General features: G+C 44.6%; 1 protein-coding gene and 1 pseudogene across 1 annotated transcript in view; both read right to left on the bottom strand.

Annotated features, from left to right (window-relative positions):
* Positions 1 to 24,830, bottom strand: part of Nfe2l3 (NFE2 like bZIP transcription factor 3) — a 32,929-nt gene extending 8,099 nt beyond the window's left edge. Inside the window, exon 1 of the mRNA XM_045135860.1 lies at positions 24,273 to 24,830. Coding sequence (XP_044991795.1) covers positions 24,273 to 24,830 — 558 coding nt within the window. The remainder of the gene's footprint in view (positions 1 to 24,272) is intronic.
* On the bottom strand, positions 11,723 to 14,762 carry LOC123455310 (annotated as a pseudogene).
* Positions 24,831 to 24,908: the final 78 nt, after the last annotated feature.

The following is a 24,908-nucleotide window of genomic DNA, read 5'->3' as shown; positions in this document are numbered from 1 at the left end:
AGAATCCTGCCGAGGTACCAGCAGCCCAATCCCAAGCCTGACCAGAGGGCATCATAGAGCTGCAGGAAAAAGCATTTGACAAAATCCAACATTCCTTCATGATAAAAGTCCTACAGAGACTGAGAATAAAAGAAACATCTCAACATAATAAAGGCTATTTATGACAAACCTACAGCCAACTTAATACTAAATGGAGAAAAACTTGAAGCTTTTTCAAGACAAGGGTGACCACTGTCCCCAGTTTTATTTAATATAGTACTGGAAGTCTTAGCCATAGCAATAAGGCAAGAGACACATAAAAGGGATACCGATTAGAAAGGAAGATACCAAGTTGTCATTATTTGCAGATGACATGATTCTATACATAGAGGACCCTAAAGCCTCTACCAGCAAACTGTAAGACCTGATAAACACCTACAGCCATGTAACAGGATACAAAACAAAAACACAGAAATAAGTAGACTTCCTAATAACAAACACAGAGGAAGAAATCAGAGAATCACTGCCATTCACAATTGCATAAAAAAAAAAAAATACCTTGGAATAGACCTAACCAAGGGAATATAGGATTTCTACAATGAAAACTTTAAAACACTCAAGTAACAAATTGCAGAAGACACTAGGAAATGGAAAGATACCCCTTGTTCTTTGATCAGAAGAATTAATATTGTGAAAATGGCAATCTTAACAAAAATAATCTACACATTTAATGCAATCCCCACCAAAATTCCAATGGCATTCTTCACAGAATAGAAAAAGAAATCCTAAAATTCATTTGAAAGCACAAAATATCTCAAGTATCTAAATTTAGAGCAACCAAAATAAGACTGGTATCACCATACCTGATTTTAACCTATATTACAGAGCCATAGTAACAAAAACAGCAAGGTTCTGGCACAAAAACAGACATGTATGCCAATGGAACAGAATGAGGACCCAGATGTAATTCTGGGTAGCTACAGCAACCTGAGCTTTAACAAAAATGTGAAAAATACTTATTGGAGAAAAGATAGCACAAGAACGAAGTCCAAATGGATCAAAGACCTTAATATCAGACTGAAACTCTGAAACTTCTAGAGGAAAAGTAGGGATATCCCTTTGACATACTGGTGTTGGTGAAGACCTTCTGAATATAACCCAGTTGCTCAGGAAATAAAACCATTGATCAACTGCTGGGACCTCATGCAATTATAAAGCTTTTGTACATAAAAGGACATTGAACAGAGCCAAGAGGCAACCTACAGGATGGGAGAAAATGTTTGCCAACCATACATCCGGCAGAGAAGTAATACCCAGGATATACAAAGAACTCAAAAAACTAAATCATGGGCTGGAGAGATGGCTTAGTGGTTAAGGTGCATGCCTGTGAAGCCTAACGACCCTGGTTCGATTCTCCAGGTCTAATGCACATGGTGGCACATGCATCTGTAGTTCGTTTGTAGTGGCTAGAGGCCCTGGCACACCCATTCTCAACCCCCTTCCCTCCCTCTCTCTCCTTCTCTCTATCTCTAATAAATAAATAAAAATAAAATATTTTTAAAAAGTAAATCATAAGAAATCAAATAACCCAATTTAAAAATGGGCTATGGAACTAAATAGAGAGTTTTTAAAAGAAATACAGATATAAACATTTAAAAAAATGTTCTACATCCCTAGTCATCAAGGAAATGCAGATTCAAACTACACTGAGATTCCATCTCACTCCTGTCAGAATGGCTACCATCATGAAAACAAATGATCATAAATGCTGGCAAGGATGCAGATAAAGAGGAACCCTTCTACACTGTTGGTGGGAATGGAATCTGGTCCAGCCATTGTGGAAATCAGTGTGGAGTTTCCTAAGACAGCTAAAAATAGATTTACTATATGACCCAGCTATAGCACTCTTAGGCATATATCCTAAGGACTCATCTCACTACCTTAGATATACTTGCTCAACCATGTTTATTACTGCTCTGTTCACAATAGCTGGGAAATAGAACCAGCCTAGATGTCCCTCAACTGGTGAGTGGATAATGAAGATGTGACACATTTATATAATGGTGTTCTACTCAGTGGTAAAGAAAAATGAAGTTATGAAATTTGCAAGAAAATGGATAGATCTGGAAAGGATTATTACTAACTGAGGTAACCCAAACCTAGGCCCAGAAAGCCAAACATCACATGTTCTCACGTGTGGATCCTAGCTACAAATGATTGGACTTCTATGTGAGTAGGAATAAAACTCAGTAGCAGAGGCCAGTAAGCTAGAAAGGGGGGATATATAAGGAATAGAAAGGGAGGGGAGGGACTTAATAGGATGGAATTGTATATATGTAAGTAGAAGAACAGATTAATGGGGGTTGAAAAGGCCCAAGTGAGGTCAGGGGAAGAGATTGAGTAAAGGAAAGGTGAGGGAAGGGCTAATTAAAATCTCACAGTGTATGAATAAGTCATATGGAAATGTACTTTTTTGGACAGTGGAACACTCAGAAGCCATACATTGTTACTAAAAGTTTTCAGTGCCAGGGATGGGATGACTTCCAGTGAGTTGTTTAACAGACCATGGCCGAGGCTCTTGGTTTCCCACCAGGAATAGATGATAAGACTATTGCTGAAGACTCCATATGCCTGAACTACAAGGTCACTGAGAAATCCTGTTGGGGCTGAGCTGAAAATTTCCTCCATGTAGACCAGCTGACAGAAAGGTGGAAAAAGCTATACTGCATGCAGTTTAATGGGAGAGAGAGAAATCACCAGTGAAGATACTCAACAGTAGACACTGCAAGTCTTAAATTTGACCAGCCAGGCCAAGTGAGCCAACAGTGCAATAGTGGCATGTCTGGCATGGTGGAAACCAACAACCCTCTAATTGGAATGTAGGCCTGCTTCATGGGACAGAATACATGCCTGATACTGAAAACCTGTGATGGGGTAATTATGAGCCCTAGGGGTATAATATCTGCTGGTGTCTGGCTAAATGTATATACTATGCTTACAAAACTGCCCAGTAAGCACTTCTCTTAATGTTCATACACATATGTTAATGCTACTTTCAATTTTGGTTAGAGAACGTTCCAAGGCTCAGGGTCCACTGAGGAAGAGGTGACAGAAATAATGTGACTCCTTACATGTGTCTCCAGACACAAAATGGCCTGGATAACCATAACTTCACAGTGCCTGACACTACCTACACAAGACCATCATAATAGGAAAAGATCACGATATCAAAGTGAAAGAGAGACAAACTGAGAGGGTTAGGGGTATGATGGAATGTGGAGCTGCAAAGGGGAAAGTGGGGAGAGGGACAGAATGACCATGGGTTATTGTCCATAATTATGGAAGTTGTCAATAAAAGAAAAAAGGTCAGATGGTTCTTCTAAGCCCTCCAAACAGTTACAATTTGGCATGAACTTGGTTATGATACTGAAAGGTCTATGATTTTTTTCTACTGTAAGAATTTCTCCTCTTCCCTCTCTCCCTTTTTTTTTTTGTTTGTTTTTATTTTTTCAAGGTAGGGTCTCACTGTAGCCCAGGCTGGCCTGGAATTTACTATGTAGTCTCAGGGTGGCCTCGAACTCACGGCAATCCTACCTCTGCCTCCCGAGTGCTGGGATTAAAGTAGTGCGCCACCACACCCAGCTCCCTCTCTCCCTTTTTATTTGAAACAAAGTCTACTCTTGTCTCTCATGCTTGCCTAGAACTCACGGTGTAGCCCAGGCTGACCTTAGACTTGCTGTGCTCTTGCCCAAGTCTCCTGAGTGCTGACATTACAGATGTGGCTCATCAGGCTTTCTTTTTGAGACAGGGTCTCCCTACACAGCATAGGTTAGACTTGAACTGGTAATCGTGCTTTCGCACACCATGTTAAAAAAAAAAAATTCCAGAAGCATGATACTAGCAGAACTAACTCAAGGACCCACTTCTTCACCAACACAGAAATCTTAAGAAAACATGAAGTTCAGACAAATGGAAAGCCACAGATGTTGGAAGGAGAAGAAAAAAAAAAAAAAAAAGTAGGAAAGGACACAGATATCCTAGTGGCCTACTTGGTTTGCTTGGCTTCTCCATCTGGGGGACTGTTCCCTCCTGACACTGGAAGTGGCCCACTCATCCCCAGCACAGTCTCTCCATGACATGCTCCTCACCCCACTGCACACGTGCTGACTCGAGCCCATTGTTCTCTCTTCTGCATCAGCTCTTTCACTTCCCACTGATGGGGATTAGGAGCAAGGCATTTATCAGGGACACAGCCCCCCTCCCCCAAAAAAATATGCCAACAGACTCTACAATACTAAGGTGGGGATTTCAGAAGATGCAGTCCCAGAGCTCCCTCTATATCCTGCTTAAGTCTCGAGTTTTTGCCCATCTCCTAAATGATGATAGGGTTTTAACTCTGGGGGAATGTTGTTGGGAGGTCACTGAAGGAAGGACTCCCCACCTGCTGTTTCCCTGGTTAAAACAACAACAAAAAAGCCAAGAGCTACTTTCTCATAGAGGAACTAAGTCAATATCTATCTGGTGGGTTAAATCAGATGTCCCTCATGAACTCATGTGTTCGGAATCCTTGGTCCCCAGCTGGTGGCAATTTAGGAGGTAGCGCCTTGCTGGAGGACGTGTGTTGTTTGTGAAGGGTGGCTTAAATAGTGTCATAGCCAGCTCGCCCTTGCCAGAATTTAGCCCACTGTCCTGCTGCTGCTTTCTACCTGCTGTGGCAAAAAGGTGATGTCTGACCTCTGTTCAACTATCTTTTCCTGCCATCATGGAGCTTCCTCTTGAGACTATAAGCCAAAATAAAGTCTTCATTCGGCTTCCCAGACAACTCCGCTTGGAACACTTAGCAATTCTATCTTGTGGGGGAGAAATGGGACACAGACCCCAAACTCAAAGCAGGGATAGGTAGAGGATTTTATATCTATATATACATATACACATACATACACATACATACACACACACACACATATATATATATGCACACACACACACACATAAAATTTAGGGAGATGGAGACAAGGCTCAGGGGCTAAAGGCTCTTGCTTGCAAAGCCTAACAGCTTGGGTTTGAGTCCCTAGTACCTATGTAAAGCCAGATGCAAAAAACGGCACATGTATCTGAAGTTCATCTGCAGTGGCAAGAGGTCCTGGCATGCCCACAGTCTCTTTATCTGCCTCTTTCTGCCTCTCAACGCATTTTAAAAAATAAACATAGCTGAGAACTCTGGGAACAGGCAGCAGGATTGCTGTGAGTTCGCGGTCTGCCTGAGTGAGTGCTAGAGTGAGACGCTACCTCAAAAACAACAAAACAAACAACAACAACAAAAAAATGAAACAAGAAGCCGGGCGTGGTGGTGGTCTCCTTTAATCCCAGCACTCAGGAGTCAGAGGTAGGAGGGTCACTGTGAGTTCAAGGACACCCCTGAGAATGCAGAGTGAATTCCAGGTCAGCCTAAGGACCCTGGTTTGATTCTCCAGTACCCACATAAGCTAGATGCACAAGGCAGTGCATATGTCTGTAGTTTATTTGCGGTGGCCAGAGATGCTGGTGTGCCCATTCTATCTGCACCTCTCTCTCAAACTAAATATTAAAAAAAACCCAAACCATATTTATGAAATGAAGAGTGTCTGGCATTTGTAAGATAATTTGTATAGTTTCAAAGCCCCAAATAGCTTTGTAACTGGTACAGCTCAGCTTCAAGCTGACCAAGTTAAAAGGTTGATTCTAGCTTAGTGGTTGTGTAAGCTTGGGTCAATGGCTAAACCCCTCTGAACTTGTTATCCCAACTTTTAAATGAGAACATAATAGAATCTAGTTCACAAATTAAGGAGTTAGTTAGGAAAATGCCCCTTCATACATTTCAAGATGTTCTACAAACATTTATTACTACTTTTTTCTACTGCTTTTGATTCTGAGTTGCAGTTAGGTCTGCCAACAACTCAACTGGCATTTCAGGAGAAAGTGATACCAGCCTCTGGTGGGCAGCAATTACTATCTCTGCTCCCTCTCCTTTCCTGCTTCTCAACTTGATGATGTGAGCTGAGATGCAGGGACGGGCTTCACAAGTGCAGTCTGTGTGTTGGAAGTTTATGGCTCATGCTCTTAAAGAACAGGCACATTAAACCCATCATTAAGTTGCATTTTATTTGTGTGTGGGTGATTTTACTCTAGTGGGGGCTGGGGCCTCATTAAAAAGTAAGGCTGGGTGTGTGTGTCCTAGGAAGCTATCATAAACGTGTAAGCTGGGTCCAGTGATTTGCTGGCATCTGTGGGAAGACTTGCCACACCATACCCCCGCAAAAACCCCGGACACTTTTTTCAGTTTGGGCCCTTTGATCAAAATTTCTGGTGTCTGTCTCAGTCTATCTGAAATAATTATTTGGACCTTTTCTTTGCTACTGTACTATAAACTTTGTTTTTTCGAGGTAGGGCCTCACTCTGGCCCAGGCTATCCTGGAATTCACTCTGTAGTCTCAGGGTGGCCTTGAACTCTCGGTGATCCTCCCACCTCTGCTTCTCAAGTGCTGGATTAAAAGTGTGTGCCACCATGCCCAGCTTGCACTATGAACTTTTGTCATTCACCTCTGTCACCAGATGAGGAGCAGAGGGACACACTGGTGTGAAGGCTTTCTCATCAGTACAGGGACACTATGAAGAGGAGAGGAGCAAAGCTGGTCTTTCCTTTCCTTCCTTTTTTTGTTAAATATTTATTTATTTGAGAGTGAGGGAGAGAGAATGGGTGCACCAGGGCCTCCAGCCACTGTAAACAAACTCCAGATGCGTGTGCCCCCTTGTGCATTTGGCTAACGCGTGTCCTGGGGAATCAAGCCTCAAATCGGAGTCCTTAGGCTTCACAGGCAAGCACTAAACTGCTAAGCCATCTCTCTAGCCCCCTTTCTTTTCTTTCTCTCCTTCCTTCTTTTTTTTCTCACCTTTTCTCTTCTTGCAGTCTCCAAAGCACCTGTCTACTGGTAGCTTGTGCTTACTACACTGCACTGGGTCCTGAATAATGGGGTGGAGAGTTTGCCCATGAGATAACTTTATGAACAGTCCCAGTTAACCTATCTGGCCTTTTCATTTCCTCACCTGGGGAAGGAGGGTAGTGACCTCCTTTAACCTGTAAGGTTGCAGGAATCTTCAAAGAACTGAGTGGTACCTCTGAGTAAGATGACATCAGAAGGAGCCAGAAAACACCATGGCTTTATTCTAGGCTGGAGACAAGTTGGAGTCATCAGTCCTAGTGAGAACCAAGGAGCCAGATAAAGACAGTCTGTGTCCTGTTTGGCCTGGGTAGTTTTCAATAGCAGTTTATAATTATAGCTCATGTTTACTGAGTGCTCACTGTAGGCCAGAAGCCATGAATGTTATTATTTCATTTAAGTTACTCAGCATCCCTGAGATGGATGTATTATTATCACTCCTCTTGTAGAGGGAGAAACTGAGGTACAGAGGTTGGATGATTAGTCTTGTGTCACACAATTGGTGAAGGACAGACTTCACATTTGGCTGCAGGCCACACAGGCTCTTCTTGACCCCTCCACATGCACTGTGTCCCCACAGAAGCTAAAACTTGAGAGAGCAGAGGCAGCTACAGGTGAATCGAGATCTGGGATGAACCAGACCTGTTGAAGGAGGATTATGCCGACAGTGCTCGTGTTCCTCATCTCCATTCTCCCCAATTATATGTTCCTAAAATTTCCATCATAAAATTTGAGACACAAAAGGTTCACTGCTGAAGGCTCTTAAAAGAGGCAGGAAGCCCCGTTTTCAATGTGGCAGCCATCAGGAGAAATCAGGTATAAAACGAGGTGTTCTTCCAAACAGAACATGTAAGACACAAGACCATGCGCTCCAAGCCCCAGGCTCATTTTACCTGGTGTTGTCTCGCCTGCATGTAGACCCTGCTGTAGAGTGATGGGTGATTGGTGAACTTCTTACCTTAGCATAGAGCCCAAATGGCCTTCAAAATGCATGACTTTTTAAAAATTTGTTTTGTTTGCTCTCATGTAGCACATGCTGGTTTCAAATTCACTATGCAGCCAAGGCTGGCCTTCAACTCCTGATGATCCTTCTGCCTCCATTTCTTCTTTTTATTATTATTATATTTATTGAAGGAAGTACAGAGCTAAGAAAAGGCACCCACGTGGCATGGAAAAACTGTAGAAAGAAAAGAAAGAAAAGAAAGTTCATAGAGCTCCTGCCATGTGGGAAGCTGGAGGGAGTAAAGAACCCCTGTGGAGCTGGAGGGCTCTCCCCTCGGCTCCGCCTGGCTGACCCTGCGCAGAGCAAGTCCAGGCACAGCAGAAGGAAACACCCATAGCTGGAAGTTCACAAGTGGTCAGAGAGCCTGCCTTCCCCTTGCAAAGGTATTTATAACCTTATAGTGGTGGGCTGTCTTCCAGCTCAGGTGAACCTGAGGGACCTGGTTGGTTAGGGCTAGGGGCTGTTTCAGGTAAAGGCTAGCCCCAACACCAAGTTACTAGGCTGAACCTGACCAACCACAATGTGTAAACCCTATGAAAGACTTCCCTCCCAGAAGAGGTCCTGCTTGTTTGTGGAAAAACAGGTCTAGGTAACTAGGAGAGATAAGAAGTCAGATCACATTTAATTTCTAGCAAGTGCAGACTTTCCTGCCTTTTTTTTTTTTTTTTAAACTTTCAGGGGCCCAGTCACCCTATCTACCTACTCTCTCTCATTCCCCAATCTCTCTCTTTTTTTTTGTAAAAAAATATTTTATTTATTGAGAGAAGCAGAGGCAGACAGAGATAGAATAGGCATGCCAGGGTCTCCTAGCCACTGCAAACGAACTCCAGACGCATGTACCACCTTGTGCATTTGGCTTTATGTAGGTACTGGGGAATCAAACCTGGGTCCTTAAGCTTCACAAGCAAGTGCCTTTAACCACTAAGCCATCTCTCCAGCCCCTCATTTTCCATTCTCTTGAGAAGACATTCTAACTCTGTTAGAGGAAAGAGGACAATGACTAGTCAGTCTTTAATTGCTTCTGGCTGAATGGGGTGTAGACATATGGCAGTTAAGAGTCTCTCCTGGAGAGGGGAACTATTCTAATATAGAGTGCAGGAAGATATTCTTGGGAAAAAATGTTGGAGAGAAAGAATAAAAGTAAGGAGTTAATGAGAAGTGAGGATATAGCAAACTGGTCACCTTTAAGGTTGTCCTTCTTGTGGTCTTGTAGACCTTCAGGAACATTCAAGGGAACCAGGCAGATGGAGTTGGATTGTCTCAGGACCCTCTGAGCACAATGGCTGAGATTTCCTCCCAGAACTGCTCATCAAATCTGCCTCCGCTTCTTGAGTGCTGACACACACCAGACTTGCATGAATTTTTTTTTCATTATTTCTTTTACTTTTTTTGGTTTTTTGATGTAGAGTTTCACTCTAGCCCAGAGCTGGAATTCGCCATGTAGTCTCTGGGTGGCCTTGAACTCACGGTGATCCTTCTACCTCTGCCTCCCAGGTGCTGGGACTAAAGTGTGCCACCACGCCCGGCTTTTTTTTTTTTTAATCAAGGTTTTATTTTTATCAAATGTATAATTTCAATGTGATTTTTTTGCATACATTTGTTATGCTGTTTTACAGTGTGTGAGATGGGTAACAAAGGTGAAGATGTAAGTGACCTGAGCTAGCAGTGCTCCACATAATGAACCACACAGACTCTCAACACTCAGAATCACTGTTGTAGAAAGGAATATGTATGTATATACAAATATGCCAAGTCCATGTTGAAGACAATTACTCAAATATAGTGAAGAACCTAGATTAAGTGAGTTTATATCAACTAATAGGTAAAGAGTCCACTTTTATATGTCCAAAATCCAAGGCCCTGGGTGGGCTGGTCAGTTAGTGCCCCTGTGGCCATCACCCAGACATCTCAGGTGCCCTGCTATACTCAATGTGAAGTAAGACATATCACAAGCTCAACACCAAAATACAGGCTCTGACTCAGAAGTATGATTTTAACTTTCTCTTTAAGTAAGACAATGAAGGAGGGGAAATGAAGCTTGAAACATACTAACAACTATTTTAGTAAGAGAGCAACCAAAATTTAAAACACAACTTATGTGTCCAGATGTAAAAGGCATTAAGGAATAAACTATGGTATAAAGGGATGAGGTAGAAAACACCAAATACAAGATAGAGTATGTCCAAACAACCTGAAATTATAGTGTAAACTCTAAAACTATGCTCAGTTTTTTTTTTAAATTTAATTTACTAGTTTTCTTTTCAGTAAATACAGGCAGTTTGGTACCATTGTTTAGGCTCATCTGTGATCTACCCCCTCCCATTGGACCCTCCTTGTTGATGAAAATGGGTCGTGCATTGTGGAGTTAGCCCCCAGTTATTGGTATGATAAATGTCTCTGCAAATCATGACCCAACATGTGACTCTGACATTCTTTCCGCCCCCTCTTCCGCAAAATTTCCCTGAGCCATGTTGGGTTCATTTTTGGTCTGCTTCAGTGCTGAGGTGTTGGGGGCCTCTGAGGCTCTGGCTCTCTGATTTGGTAGGAGTTGATTTTTCTCTGTGTTGGTCTCCTTCCCCTTCGTGCTGGTATCCAGTTCACAGGAAAACATCACCCTTGCTCATTTCGCCAGTTGTATTTAGTTTCAGTTGGGCCCCTTTTGAGTGTACCTTTTCCTGTTTCTCCCAAATAAAATCATAGTTTACTATTTAATTACATCCAAAGCTTTTCTCTCAGTACAAAGCAACCACTACATACACATAAAATATCTATTTGTTAATGTAATAATCTCCCCGTCTCATCCCATGTGCAATGCACATGACTCCAAAGACTACAACTTGGGGCAAATGTACACACACTGAAAAACCACAATTCACAGTTCCACATTTCAAAACTTGCTTTAAGATTCTAGGATACTCAGGTCTGTACTTCTCAGGAAGATGTCACACTGATATTCATCATCAGTCCACCCCAGTACAACAAAAGAATTACCACTTACCAATTTCAAGGGACTAAACTTTGAAAGCACCATTAATTTCTTAGTGGCTGAAAAGGTCACTACAATTAAGCTTGTGTCTACATTCTGCCGAAGACCTCTGCAGAGCCTCAGCACTAACACAGTCTAACAGGCTCCAATCCCAGGGCCTTTCCAGGTTAGATGGCACATCTGTCTGTTAAAGGAGCCAATTACTTTAGGGTAAGGCATTCAGAGCCCCAAATCAAAGCTTTATTTTTACAAGTGTATGTGATCCAAATGTGTACATCATGAGTTTTTCCAAAAGAAACATACTATAAATAAGCAAACTACATCTGCTCACTGATATGTCTACATAGACTCCCTAGATGTCTCACTGGACTTAAAGACCACTCACAGTAATAACTTGTAAGTATCAAGTGTAACATGATGTTAAGCTATTTTAGCTTTTACACATACATGTTGCACTATTGGTTGAAAATGGAGAAAAATTTGCAGCACTACACTGTTAAGCTAGGTTGCATCCATTCTTTTATTTTTACTTATTATTTATTTATATTTTCTTAGAGTGTGTGTGAGAGAGAGAGAGAGAACTGGCATGCCAGGGCCTTAGCCACTGCAATGAAACTCCAGATGCTTGTGCCTCCTGGTGGGCATGTGTGACCTTGCTCTTGTCTCACCTTTGGGCTTCTGGCTAACTTGGGATCTGGAGAGTAGAACATGGGTCCTTAGGTTTTGCAGGGAAGTGCCTTAACTGCTAAGCCATCTCTCCAGCCCGCGTCCATCCTTTTAAATGGCATAAGTATCAATGTCATTGTCCTTGTCAGACTTCATAGTTCAACTTTTGGTGCACAGGTAGTCTTTGAATACCCCCCCTCAATATTCTCATGTTCATCTTCTTCCTCACCACCAGAAGATTCTTCCTTTGCTTGCTTCAGCCATCTTATAAATGGTCCTGTTTTGACACAGATCTCTTTGGCAAGTTCTTATGAGACACGTTTTTTTAGAAGCCTTTTCTGACCAGCTGTTGATGACCTCTTTCTCTAAAAGGTCAGCACTGTACATCTCCTTTAAGATGTGTGGAATCTTGGAGATAAGCTGTGCTTGATGCATTGCTACCATGCACTCCAAACCATGAAGAAGGAAGGTACTGCTAAGCATTTTTGATTTATTTTATTATTTATTTTATTTTATTTTAGAGACAGAAAAAGGGAGAGGGAAAGAGAATGGGCATGTCAGGGCCTCCAACTGCAAACAAATTTAAAAGATGCATGTTTCCCCTTGTGCATCTGGCTTATGTGGGTGTCCTGGAGAGTCGAACTGGGATCCTTTGGCTTTGCAGGCCTTAACTGCTAAGCCATCTTTCCAGCCCCGGTTGAGCATTTTTGCTGTTATGAAAAAGCTTAGAAAATGGTACCTGTATTTCTCAAATTGCTCTCTAATCTTCTCATTAAAGAGAACTACCACCAGCACAAGAGGGCCCATGGCTTTTACATCTAGTCTGTCTGCTTCAGCATCAATTTCTTTGTCAGAGGAGTCAATGATGTCTTCGTCTTTCTTTTTTTTAACCAAATCAAACAGGATTATTTTTGCTTTTCAAGGTAGGGTCTTGCTCTAGCCAGGCTGACCTGGAATTCACTGTGGAGTCTCAGGGTGGCCTCGAACTCAGAGCAATCCTCCTACCTCTGCCTCCCAAGTGCTGGGAATAAAGGTGTGTGTCACTACACCCGGCTCAAACAGGATTTTGACACACTTTTTCACTGCTTCCAAATCATCTGAGGGCCAGACTTTTACATGGTCGCTGATTCATCCATTCTGCTCCTCTGGGCTTCCTCAGTTGTACCTCCCACCCCCACCAGCCGTCCTCCTTCCCTTCTTCCACAGCACGGGGAGGGGACTGGTTTCATTTGGTGGTGGAGGTGGTCATGTCTCACTGTTGGATACAGAGCCGTTTTCCTTGACTTTGCCTTTCTCTTTTTCTTTCTTGCATCACTGTCACTGTTACTTTGAATAGTGTATTTATCCATAATATAATTGCAGTAGGTCTGATTGACTGTAAGTTACATCCATCCATACATAACAATACTTTTCACATACATTTTTGTGTTGTTTCAACAACTACAAAATATTACTAGGGAGCTACAGTCAGAATACAGAAAAGCCCATGATATTAGCTGTTTATACTATATAATAGTAAGCATATGTTTCATAACAAGAAATGTAAACAAAAGGCAATTATGTTTTGTTTTGTATTTCTTATTTATTTACTTTTGGGCTTCAAAACCATTTTTTAAGATTTTTATTAGCATTTTCCATGATTATAAAAAAATATCCCATGGTAATCCCCCCCCCTACTTTCCCCCTTGAAATTCCATTCTCCATCATATTTACTCCCCATCTCAATCATTGTACTTACATATATACAATATCAACCTATTAAGTACCCCCCTCCCTTCCTTTCTCTTCCCTTTATGTCTCCTTTTTAACTTACTGGCCTCTGCTACTAAGTATTTTCATTCTCACGCAGAAGCCCAATCATCTGTAGCTAGGATCCACATATGAGAGAGAACATGTGGCGCTTGGCTTTCTGGGCCTAGGTTTCAGGTGTTTTTTTTTTTTTTTTAAAAAAGGTTTTGTTTATTTTTATTTATTTGAAAGCGACAGACAGAGAGAGAGAGAAAGAGGCACATAGAGAGAGAGACAGAATGGGCGCAGCAGGGCCTCCCGCCATGGCAAACGAACTCCAGACGCGTGCGCCCCCTTGTGCATCTAGCTAACGTGGGTCCTGGAGAATCGAGCCTCAAACCGGGGTCCTTAGGCTTCACAGGCAAGCGCTTAACCGCTAAGCCATCTCTCCAGCCCTCAGGTGTTTTTTTAAAAAAAGATTTATTTTTATTTATTTATAAGAGACAGAGAAAGGGAGAGGATGAGAGAGGGAGAGAGAGAGAGGGACAGAGAAGAGAAAGGGAGAGGAAGAGAGAGAGAGAGAGAGAGAGAGGGAGAGAGAGGGAGGGAGGGAGGGAGGGAGACAATAGGTGTGCTAGGGCTAACGTGGGACCTGGAGGATTGAACCTGGATCCTCAGGCTTCATAGGCAAGTGCCTTAACCACTAAGCCATGCCCCTAGCCCTCAGGTGGGAATGAATGTAGTTTACGATATGTGTCAAGCATGCCCTGATAGCCATGAGCTTTACAACAACTGCCTACTGTTTACTTCTTTGAACTGACATGCAGATCTGTTTCAGGATTCTCACACTCAGGACAGAGAACACATTTTTAAAAAAAATTAAATGTTTTAAATTATTATTAACATATTTCATATGTATACATCATGTGTTTGTGCCCTCTTTTCTCTTGTCCATGCCCCCATTCCAATGGGGACCCTCCTCAGTGGGGTTGTAGGTATTCCCTATGGGGTTGTGGGTTTTTTTTTTTTTTTGAGGTAGGGCCTCACTGTAGCCCAGGTAGACCTGCAGGGTCGTCTCAGGGTAGCCTCGAACTCACAGTGATCTTTCTACCTCTGCCTCCTGAGTGTTGGGCTTAAAGACATGCACCACCATGCCTGGTAATAACAATGTTTTTAATCCAACATGTCTTACAGCTTATTCGCCTCATGAGATCCATTGACAATGTAACAGTAATTCTTAACATCAAACTGGGTCTGTGCTCCCAGCTCACACTGGAGGCTGATTAAGCACCTTTGCATCGTCAGCCATGTTGACTTAACTGTGTTGATTCTATTTCCTTTGCCCTCAACCGTGGAACTCAGACAGGGCATCTTGTAACGACAGAACTGGTCTGACAATGCTACGGTTGACACTAACAGACATTTTGGCTTCTTAGTGACCTTATCAATGAGATAAGGAGATCTTTGATTGTAACTTTTTTTATAATGCTGCATTTCTTTTCCCTCTGGTTATAATTACTTTTCTTTTTTTTTAAATATTGTATTTATTTGTTAGAGAGAGAGAGAAAGAGGCAGAAAGAGAGAGGCAGACAGAGAGAGAGAGAGAATGGGCACACCAGGGCCTTCAGCCACTGAAGACAAACTCCAGATACAATGCCACCTTGTGCATCTGGCATGAGTAACTGGACTGGACTAAAGGAGAGTGCTTAGGAAAGGAGGGTCAAGACTAGTGCCTTGGATTTCCAGACCTTTTCAAATTGAAACTCAATTACCCTGGCTCCTTTGATTATTCTTTTTTTTTTATTATTATTTTTATTATTATTTTTTTTTTGATTATTCTCCTTTGATTATTTGATTATTCTCCCACTAATTCCAGGTAACATCTCTGTATAAGAATGAAGTAGGTTAGGAGCGGGGGAACCAGCTTGTAAAAAATAACTAAATACTAGTAATAAGTGTAAAACTAGCTTTTTACAAGCTGGTTCCCCATGCTCCTTTGGTCCAGTCCAGTTCCTCCTTGTGCAGTTAAATCCACATTAGTGTTTTGGGCCAGTTCCTCCCTTCCTGCATCCAGGTGCTGAGCCCTATGGGAAGAGTATTCGGCTGGGCAGTGGCACAGGGCATCACCCCCAGTGGACTCCTATTTATTTATTTATTTATTTATTTATTATTTATTTATTTATTTTTATGGTTGGTTCTTGCTCTAGCCCAGGGTGACCTGGAGTTCACTTGGCAGTCTCAGGGTGGCCTTTAACTCATGGTGATCCTCCTGCCTCTGCTTCCCAGCCCTCAGCTTGGAACAGTGAGGATCTACCTACCTGGGAATGGGGGAAAGTTCAGAGGCCCCAATTCTGTAAGCCTGGGTGGCCCAAGCAACCTGCATTTTAGTCAACATGCCAGTGACCTATGCAGTCACCAAGTATTCCGGAGAAGTCCTGTGTACAGCCAATGAGCTTCCAGGAAGTTTCTTTCTGCCTCTGGGTTTCAGCCTCCCACACAAAAACTGCTCCTTACCTCTGAAGCAGGTGATTACATTCCTTCCAAAGACTAGTCTTCAGCGCAAATGGCCCAGTTTGCCCAAATATTTCAAGATTTCCCCGTCAGGGAAGGAAGGATTCTTTTCGTGCCAAAGCAGGCCCTGTGTGGCTTGGGCAGTTTTTGGCAATCTGGAAAGGATGATGGGGCTTTCCAGGGAGTTGGCACGGAGCTCACTGCCTCTTGTATACAAGGATCCAAACTGACTCTGTAATCCTTACAAGAGTACTCCAAGAAAGACATTGATATTCCCTCACCACTTTGTAAAGCAAGGTTCATCGAACTCCCAGGAAGAGGTGGAATTGGAACTGTTAGGTTTACATGCAAGGAAGCCAGGCTATAGCACTCACAGACTCAAACAGGCTGTGTCTGGCTGTGAAGGCATTTATGGACACGGTTCATCTGTGGTCATCCAATGGACTTTATGTACCTCCAATAGTCTGGGCGAGCCACATCCAATTAGTAGAAGGGCTTCAGGAGCAAAATCAAGGCTTCTTGGAGAAGAAATTCAACTCCAAGCATGCAAGATCCAGCTCCTGGTGAGCTGCCAGGGTTTCTGGCTGCCCTACATAGTTAAGACTTGCTAGTCTCTAAAACTGTGTCAGCCAATTTCTTGAAATAAATCTGGGTGTGTATGTATTCATTCATACTCTGCTCATTCTGTTTTCCTGTTAAAGCTTTCCATATGGAGATGAGAGCCCAGTTCTAATCCCACTCATGGTCTCTAAGACATGACCACATTCTGCCAGTCACCATCTTACATGATCAAAACAATCCAGACATGTGCCTCCACCTCAGCCAGCACCAGTCGTCTAGAAATGTATGCATGCATTTTCACAGAGATCTTTCACATCCTCATCTGAGCATGAGCTGTCCCCACACAAGGCTTCCCTGAATGGCAGCTTGTTTTCCTGTTTGAAGTTTTGCAGTGGGTGGAAGGGCTGGCGTACTCAGTCCTGAGGAAAAGTGATCTATTCTGCTACAGGCAAGTAACTAACTTACTCTATAACTTTATGCAGTCCCCAATTTCATTACTGGCTAATTACAATGCCAACCTAAAAGTCTGTTCTCTAGTGCCCGCGCAGTAAGGGCCAGTATTTCAGAGCTGACCTACTTTCTACTGGGGGCTCTGGCCTTGAAGTTCTCAGGATCCGTTCACAGGCAGGGCATCTGTGGGAGTGCTGCAAACCCAAGTGGAGTGATGGCTAGTGATGAAACTCGGCTCATGTGGCCCAGGGCTACAGCGGGTGAAGCTGAGCCCCAGTTGACATACTCCAGACACTTCAGTTCAAGGCAGATGGTGCTGGTCCTACGGTAGAAAGGCCGCAGACTGTGACAGAGCTTAAGGGAAGATGAGATGTTCAGTGGATGAAGTGAGTTCAGCCAGTCTGAGAATCTAGCAGTCAAAGACTTGGAAGGAACAAAAAGGTAGGCAGGTATTCTGGCCAAAGATGGAGTAAAAGTGAGTGTAAGGTTGTTTGGGGAAGGGAAGAAATAAGGTTTGGGCTAGAAAGTAGGCCTCAGGCAAATTACCAGCTGGCAATTAGCTCAGCAAGGGTAAGTGGTAGAGGAATCACATTTGGCACTGGGGAGCCTTGAATGGCAAAATATGGAACTGGTAGATCATGGGGAGCTAGTGGAGACTCCTCTAAGGAAGTGAATTGGGAAAGGGATATTCTAGACCCCCAGTGGGTTGTTAGCAATAGCTTAATAGGAAGGCATATAGCATACCAGTCTTGCTCAAATGAATTGCCCCATCTCCTTTAAAACTCCCAACAACTCCCTCAGGTCTTGTTATCCCACTTAACACATGGAAATTCAAGGCTTAGTGAAGCAGAATCACGCCACAGAACACACAATGAACAGCTAAAATCACCCCAATGGGCCACTCTTTTTTATTTTTTACCTTTTGCCTTTTTTCTCCCCCCTCAAGGTAGGGTCTCACTCTAGCCCAGGCTGACCTGGAACTCTATAGTCCCAAGCTGGACTCAAACTCATAGCAATCCTTTGACCTCAGTCCCCCAAGTGCTGGGATTAAAGGCATGTACCACCATGCCTGGCTCATTTTTTTTTGCCCCTCATTTATTGTACACAGAGAGAAACAGGGAAAAGAGAGAGAGAGAATATGAATGGGCATTCCAGGGCCTCCAGCACCTTAACCTCTAAGCCATCTCTCCAGCCCCACTCTTGAGGACTGCACTATTTTACCTTCTTGAGCTCCAGGCCCTGTACACTGGTTTTCCACTGTGTGAGCTCAGCAGCTGGGGATGGAGAGGAGGGAAGGATGCAAGAGATACTGCAGAGAGGGTTTCTCTGGAATCTACCAAAAAGATAGCTTCAACTAAGGTTTGCACATCAACCTAGCCTCCAGGTTCCTTCCAGCATAGGCTGTTGCAAATGGTCCCATACACAAACTAGCTGACTTAACTTCTAATGCTGAAGCCTGAGCAGGCCGGTTCACAGAAGCGTGGTGGGGAATCTTATGGGTCTCACTGTGTCCTCTCACACAACTTTAGAATGTAACCTTATTAGCAAGTCAGGTCATTGCAGATGAAACAAGGTAAGTTAAAGAAGCAGGATGGACTCTTGTATCAGCCCTTTCTTTTTATTATAATTATTAATTTTTTAGTTTTTCAAAGCAGGGTATCACACTGGTCCAGGCTGACCTGGAATTCACTATGTAGTATCAGGGTGGCCTTGAACTCATGGTGATCCTCCTACCTCTGCCTCCGGAGTGCTAGGATTAAAGGCATGCACCACCATGCCTGGCAGCCCTTTCTTTTTTATTTATTTATTTTTTAAATTATTTATTTATTTATTTATTTGAGAGCGACAGACACAGAAAGACAGATGGAGGGAGACGGAGAGAAGGGGCACGCCAGGGCTTCCAGCTTCTGCAGACGAACTCCAGATGCATGCGCCCCCTTGTGCATCTGGCTAACGTGGGACCTGGAGAACCAAGCCTCGAACCGGGGTCCTTAGGCTTCACAGGCAAGCGCTTAACCACTAAGCCATCTCTCCAGCCCTCTTTTTTATTTTTAATATTTAGTTATTTGCAAACACAGACAGAAAGACAGGGAGTGGGGGGAGAAGATGGGTGTTCCAGGGCTTAGTGCCACTGCAAATGAATTCCAGACACATGAGCCACTTTGTGCATTTGGCTTTATGTGAGTACTGGGGAGTCAAACCCAGACCATCAGGCATTACAAGCAAGTGCCTTAACTACTGAGCCATCTCTCCAGCCCCCACTTAAAAAATCAGGTGGCGTACGCCTTTAATCCCAGCACTCCGGAGGCAGAGGTAGGAGGAGCGCCGTGAGTTCAAGGCCACCCTGAGACTACAGAGTGAATTCCAGGTCAGCCTCAGCTAGAGTGAGACCCTACCTTGGAAAAAAAAAAAAAATCAGCCCTCTCTTATACAAAGGAAAATACAGTGAAATGCCCTAGGAAGAGGACTGCAGAGCTGAGTGTGATGGCGCATGCCTTTAATCCCAGCATTTGGGAGGGCAAGTAGGAGGATTGCTGTGAGTTGGAGGTGAGCCTGAGAATACATAGTAAATTCCAGGTCAGCCCGGGCTAGAGTGAGACCCTACCTAAAAACAAAATCAAAACAAACAAACAAACGAAACCCAAAAAAGACAGCAGATAGAAGGTGAAGAATGTCAATGATTCCATCAAAAAAGTACAGCTTCTCCCTTCGTTCTCAGAAGTAAAAAAGCTGCTGACACCTTGGTCTTGGACTCCTTGTCTCCCAGGGAGTAAATTTCTACTGAAGCCACCCAGTCTTTGTAGCAGCGAGTTACACCATTCTTTCACACATGAAGGGCCTAAGGGAGCTGGAGAGAGGACTCAAAAGTTAAAGGCACTTGCTTGCTATGCCTGTCAGTTCAATTCCCCAGCATCCGTGTAAAGCAGGGTGCAAACGCATGCACTTGCGTGTGCACACACATAAGTAAATTAAAATGTTTTTAAAAAGAGCCAGAGCGGGGCATGGTGGCACCCCCTGGGGAGGCTGAAGTTGCAGGAGAGTGTGAGCTTGAGGCCAGCCTGAGACTACAGAGTGAAGTCCTGCTCAGCCTGGGCTGCAGTGAAATTCTGCCTAAAAATAATAATAATAAAAAAAACCCAAGTACATCTTTAGAGTATCCAGTAATCACACAGTGACAGCCCTACTATGAAACTTACCAACTGCCATGAAAGAAGACTGCCTGTATTCTAGCTATGAGTTAAGGACACACTAGAATTTGCTTCCCACCTCTGTCAATGGCATTATGGATTATTTTTGAAACAAAACCAAGTTTTGGGGCTAGAGGGATGCGTTAGTGGTTAAGGTGCTTGTCTGCAAAGCCTAATGACCCAGGTTCGATTCCCAACACTCAGGTAAGCCAGATGCACATGGTGGCAGACGGGTCTGGAGTTCGTTTGCAGTGGCTGGAGGCCCTGGCATGCCCATTTTTTTTCTCTCTTTCTCACATAAATAAGTAAATAAATAAATATTTCAGAAAAACAAATTTTACTTTAATAATCAGAAGCCTTTCTTTTTTTTCTTTCTCTCCCTTTACTCTTACAATTAAATATTGACTACATGGAATTCTGTGACCTGAAGGAACCAGCCCAGTGGGCAGTGTATCAGGAGGTCCTGAGGGACTTCTCACCCAACAGAGGGTCTCTGTCACTGGACATGAAACCACATCAAGATGACCACAGCTGAGTTTCAAAGTGGCAAGTGTGAAACACTGCTGGCTGCTGACAGTCACCACTTTCAAATCACTTCACACAATATAGAGTTGTCCGTGCCTTGGCTTAACCTGTGCATCTCCATGAAGAACATGGGTTTTGGCAATGTGCATGAGTGGCTGTGTTTATCAAGCGAAGTTTGTTGGCTCGGGGGAATTCCAGAGTCTGTTTTGATGTAATTATTAGTGCCGCTAAGAAGTGACACCAAAGCAGTACTAATGATGCTTTGAAAACCCCCTACTCCAAAAGATTTTCACATGTGTGCAAAAATTGTGAAAAATTATACTGTAAAACAAGAAGATCCTACAACTCAAATGCAAGCCACCAAAATTAACTAATAATTATCTAATTACCTACCTATGGTCCTACAGAGCAAAGCATCCCTTTCTTCCAAGTCAACAGGTGGCATCGTTAATTGTTTAAGACATGGCAGGCAATGCACAGTGCTATACCCGTTAGGCAGAATGAGATTTTAATTTTACATAAGCCTATGAGTGGCCTTCAGTACTTTCACTGTGCAGATGAGGAAAAAGAAGTACAAAAAGATTAAGAAAACACAACCAAGTGGGGAGGGAATTATCATGGTTTGTTGTCAATAATAAAAAAAAATTTTTGATATGATGGAGAGTGGAATTTCAAAGGAGAATGTGTGTGGGGGGAGGGAGGGAATTAACATGGGATTTTTTTTTATGATCATGGAAAATGCTAATAAAAATAAAAAAAAATTTTGGCCGGGTGTGGTAGTGCATGCCTTTAATCCCAGCACTTGGGAGGCAGAGGTAGGAGGACTGCTGTGAGTTCGAGGCCACCCTGAGACTACAGAGTGAATTCCAGGTCAGCCTGGGCACAGTGAGACCCTACCTCAGAAAACCAAAAAAAAAAAAAAAAAAACAAAAAACTAAAACTTAAAAACACACCCAAGACCACCAAGCTCTAAGAGGGATGACTGAGATTCAAAACCAGGCAGTGTAGCTCCTACATCTCCCATTCCCTAATAAGCAAGCAAGCAAGCAGGCAAACAATGTGGAGATGAATTAAGGGAAATACTGAATAGGAGCTGGGCGTGATGGCACATGCCTTTCATCCCAGCACTCGGGAGGCAGAGGTAGGAGGACTACAAAAACAGTGAGTTTGAGGCCACCCTGAGACTACATAGTAAATTCCAGGTCAGCCAAAAAAAAAAAAAAAAGTTGAATAGGGTAAGTAAAGGGCTGGGACGGTAGGGGCCTGTGAGTGGGCAAAATAATAATCTAGGTGTGGTGTTGGTACTTTGCACATGCTTTTCCAATTTAATCACATAAACTGCCCTCTCCCACTTGACATGAGACACTGGGGCTTGGGTGAGTCACATAACCTCTGGGGGTGATTAATTCAGGTCTAGATCATTGTAAAGACTAGTGTTGTTTTCCTATCCCATTTTCCCCAGTCATGCTCTTCATTATGAATTCACAACCTGCTTTTGTGCACACCTTTAATCCCAGCACTTGGGAGGCACAGGTAGGAGGACTGCTGTGAGTTCCAGGTCAGCCTGGGCTAGAGTGAGACCCTACCCTAACACACACATGCACCCCAAAATAAACCAAGTAATCAATCCAGTGCCAGAGAGCAGTTGTCTTGGGGCCAGGAGACAGGCTGAGTCACCCCCATTCAAGAGGCAAGCCTGTAGAGAGAACCTGACTACTGGGATCCTGCACGCTTGGGTTCTAGTTTCACTTCTGGTATTAATAATGTATGGCTTTAACAAAGTCCCCTGGCCTCACTGGGCTTCAATTTTCCTTAAGTACAAAATGGACATGAAGATGCTTGGTCTGTGTAAGGCACAAGGCTGAAGTAAAAGGCACCACTGCAGGGCTGGAGAGATGGTTTAGCATTAAGGCACTTGCCTGTGAAGAAAAAGGACCCAGGTTCGATTCCCCAGGACCCACATAAGCCAGATGCACAAGGTGGTGCATGTGTCTGGAATTCATTTGCACTGGCTGGAGGCCCTGGCATACCTTTCTTTCTCTTTCTCTTTCTCTTTCTCTTTTCTTTTCTTTTCTTTTCTTTTTTCCTTCCTTCCTTCCTCCCTCCCTCCCTCCCTCCCTCCCTCCCTCCCTCCCTCCCTCCCTTCCTTCCTTCTTTCTCTCGCTATATATATACATATATAAAAGGAAGGGCTGGAGAGATGGCTTAGTGGTTAAGGCATTTATCTGTGAAGCATAAGAATACAGATTCGATTCTCTAGGTCCCATGTAAGCCAGATGCACATGGTGGTGCATGCATCTGGATTTCGTTTTCAGTGGCTAGAGGTGCTGGTGTGCCAATTTTCTCTCCCTCCCTCCCTCCCCCCTCTGTCTCTAATAAACAAATAATAAATCAGGAAAAAATAATAAAAAAGGAAGCCAGGCATGGTGGCACACACCTTTAATCCCAGCACTCGGGAGGCAGAGGCAGGGGGACTGACATTAGTTTGAGAGCACCCTGAGACTACATAGTGAATTCCAGGTCAGCTTGGGCAAGAGTGAAACTGTACCTCGAAAAACAAAACAAAAGCAAAAGGGGCATCACTGTAAAGGTGAATTGGCTGAAGGTGCTCAACATCTGATCAATGGCAGAAAGAACCAAGCTATTCCACCTCTACCATGGTCCAGCATGTATGCGCACAGACCATCCCAGCCAGACTATCCACGCCCCGGTGGGGGCGGGGGACGACAACTTTACAGGGCCTTCAAAGTAGTCTAGGCAAGCCAAAGCCATCTCCAAGCCTGGCATGCCAATTTAAGTAGGTATAGGAGCAATGACCCTCCCCTTCAGGGCCCTGTACGCGCGCTGGGCACACCGGGTGACATTCAGCTGTGAGAGGTTAGGGTACCGCCTAGCACAGCATCCAGCTGAGATTTCAATGGTGCAAGTTAAAACAGGCAGGAAAGGTGTATGTGTGTGGGGGGGCAGGTGGGACAGCTCCCTCAGGGTCCAGATAAGATGAGTGGATGGGGAAGGGGCTTCCTTTCGTCTACTCTCATAGGAGCCCACCAAAGACTAGCACTAACTCTCACCCCCATTAGATCAAGTCGCGAGAGAGGAAGGGATCAACTCAACAGTGAATCACCAGCACTTCACACAATGACCCCTCCAGGAGAGGGTGGAGAAGCCCGTCTGACAACTGCCTACACAAACAGGGTGATTCTGAAGAGCGGCAAACAAACCAGTTAAGCCCCAGTTTAACTTAGTAAAAGATCGCATTTCACAAAAACAACATCCAAGGAATACTTGCTGATCCAAAGCAGTGGTTAGCACTGCTCTCTCTCTCTGGCCAACAAGCTCCCAGGCAGGAGCTCCAGATACGGTGCTGGGGTGCAGAGGTGCTTCCATCCACAGATCCTGGCAACTTTGTTTTTAAAAAAGTTAAGTCAGCCGGCTGTACCAGTAAATCAAAGGGAACTTGCTGGTCACAGGCGAAAGTCAGGGTACCTTTTTTCTGTACGCTAATAAGGGGCTGCGCAAGCTCCGCAAGGGAAGGCTGTTTGGGACAGGGTGACCCTCACGCGGATTCACAACAAGGAGCACCAGAGTTGTCCTGACCCCTCCAACTACCCAGGGGTGGAAGGAGAATTGGGGTGCGCGCCAACCCTTCCAGCCCTAGAGAGAGTCAACGCGGCGATCCCTGGCTCCATTCCACCTACCTGGCTCGCGCGACCGTCTGCGTCGCGCACCTGCGCCGTCGGTTCCTCGGCTGCCTTCTGCTCCTCGACGGCGGCCACCGGGCTGCTGTGAGCTGTTCGGGGGTCCCCGCCGCCCCCCGCTGCTGCCTGGCCGCTGCCGTCTCCCACGGCCGACGAGGCAGCGGCGCCCAGCAGCTCGTGGGTCCCGTCTGCATCCCCGGTCGCCACGCTGTGCACCAGCCACGCATCCACCCGGGTGTGGGGGATGAAGGGGACCCCGAGCGCGCGCACCTCGCGGAGCAGCAGGCCCTCCAGGGGCGTCACGGTATCCGGCTCCCGGTCCTTGGGGTGCAGCGGGCTGGCGCGCCCCCATCCTCCAGGGGCCGGGAAGGGGCTGAGCGCGCAGGCGGAGCGGGTCGGGCAGCCCAGGACCGGCGGCTCGTGCCGGAGCCGGGGGCGCGGCGGCAGCAGCAGCAGCAGGGAGAGGTCCCGGTCCTCGCGGAGCCCCGCCGAGCTCAGCAGCAGTGCGAGGTGCAGCAGGCCGCCGCCGGCCGACCCCCACGGCTTCAGGAGTTTCATCTCCCACCACCGCACCCCAGAGGGGACGGTCGCGTGCGCACGCGGGTCCCCGGCCCCGCAGCGACGGCGGCGGTACGC

This window comes from Jaculus jaculus, chromosome 16, assembly GCF_020740685.1.
Source record: "Jaculus jaculus isolate mJacJac1 chromosome 16, mJacJac1.mat.Y.cur, whole genome shotgun sequence".
Lineage (NCBI taxonomy): Eukaryota > Metazoa > Chordata > Mammalia > Rodentia > Dipodidae > Jaculus > Jaculus jaculus.
This window is presented reverse-complemented; position numbering and strand designations above follow the sequence as displayed.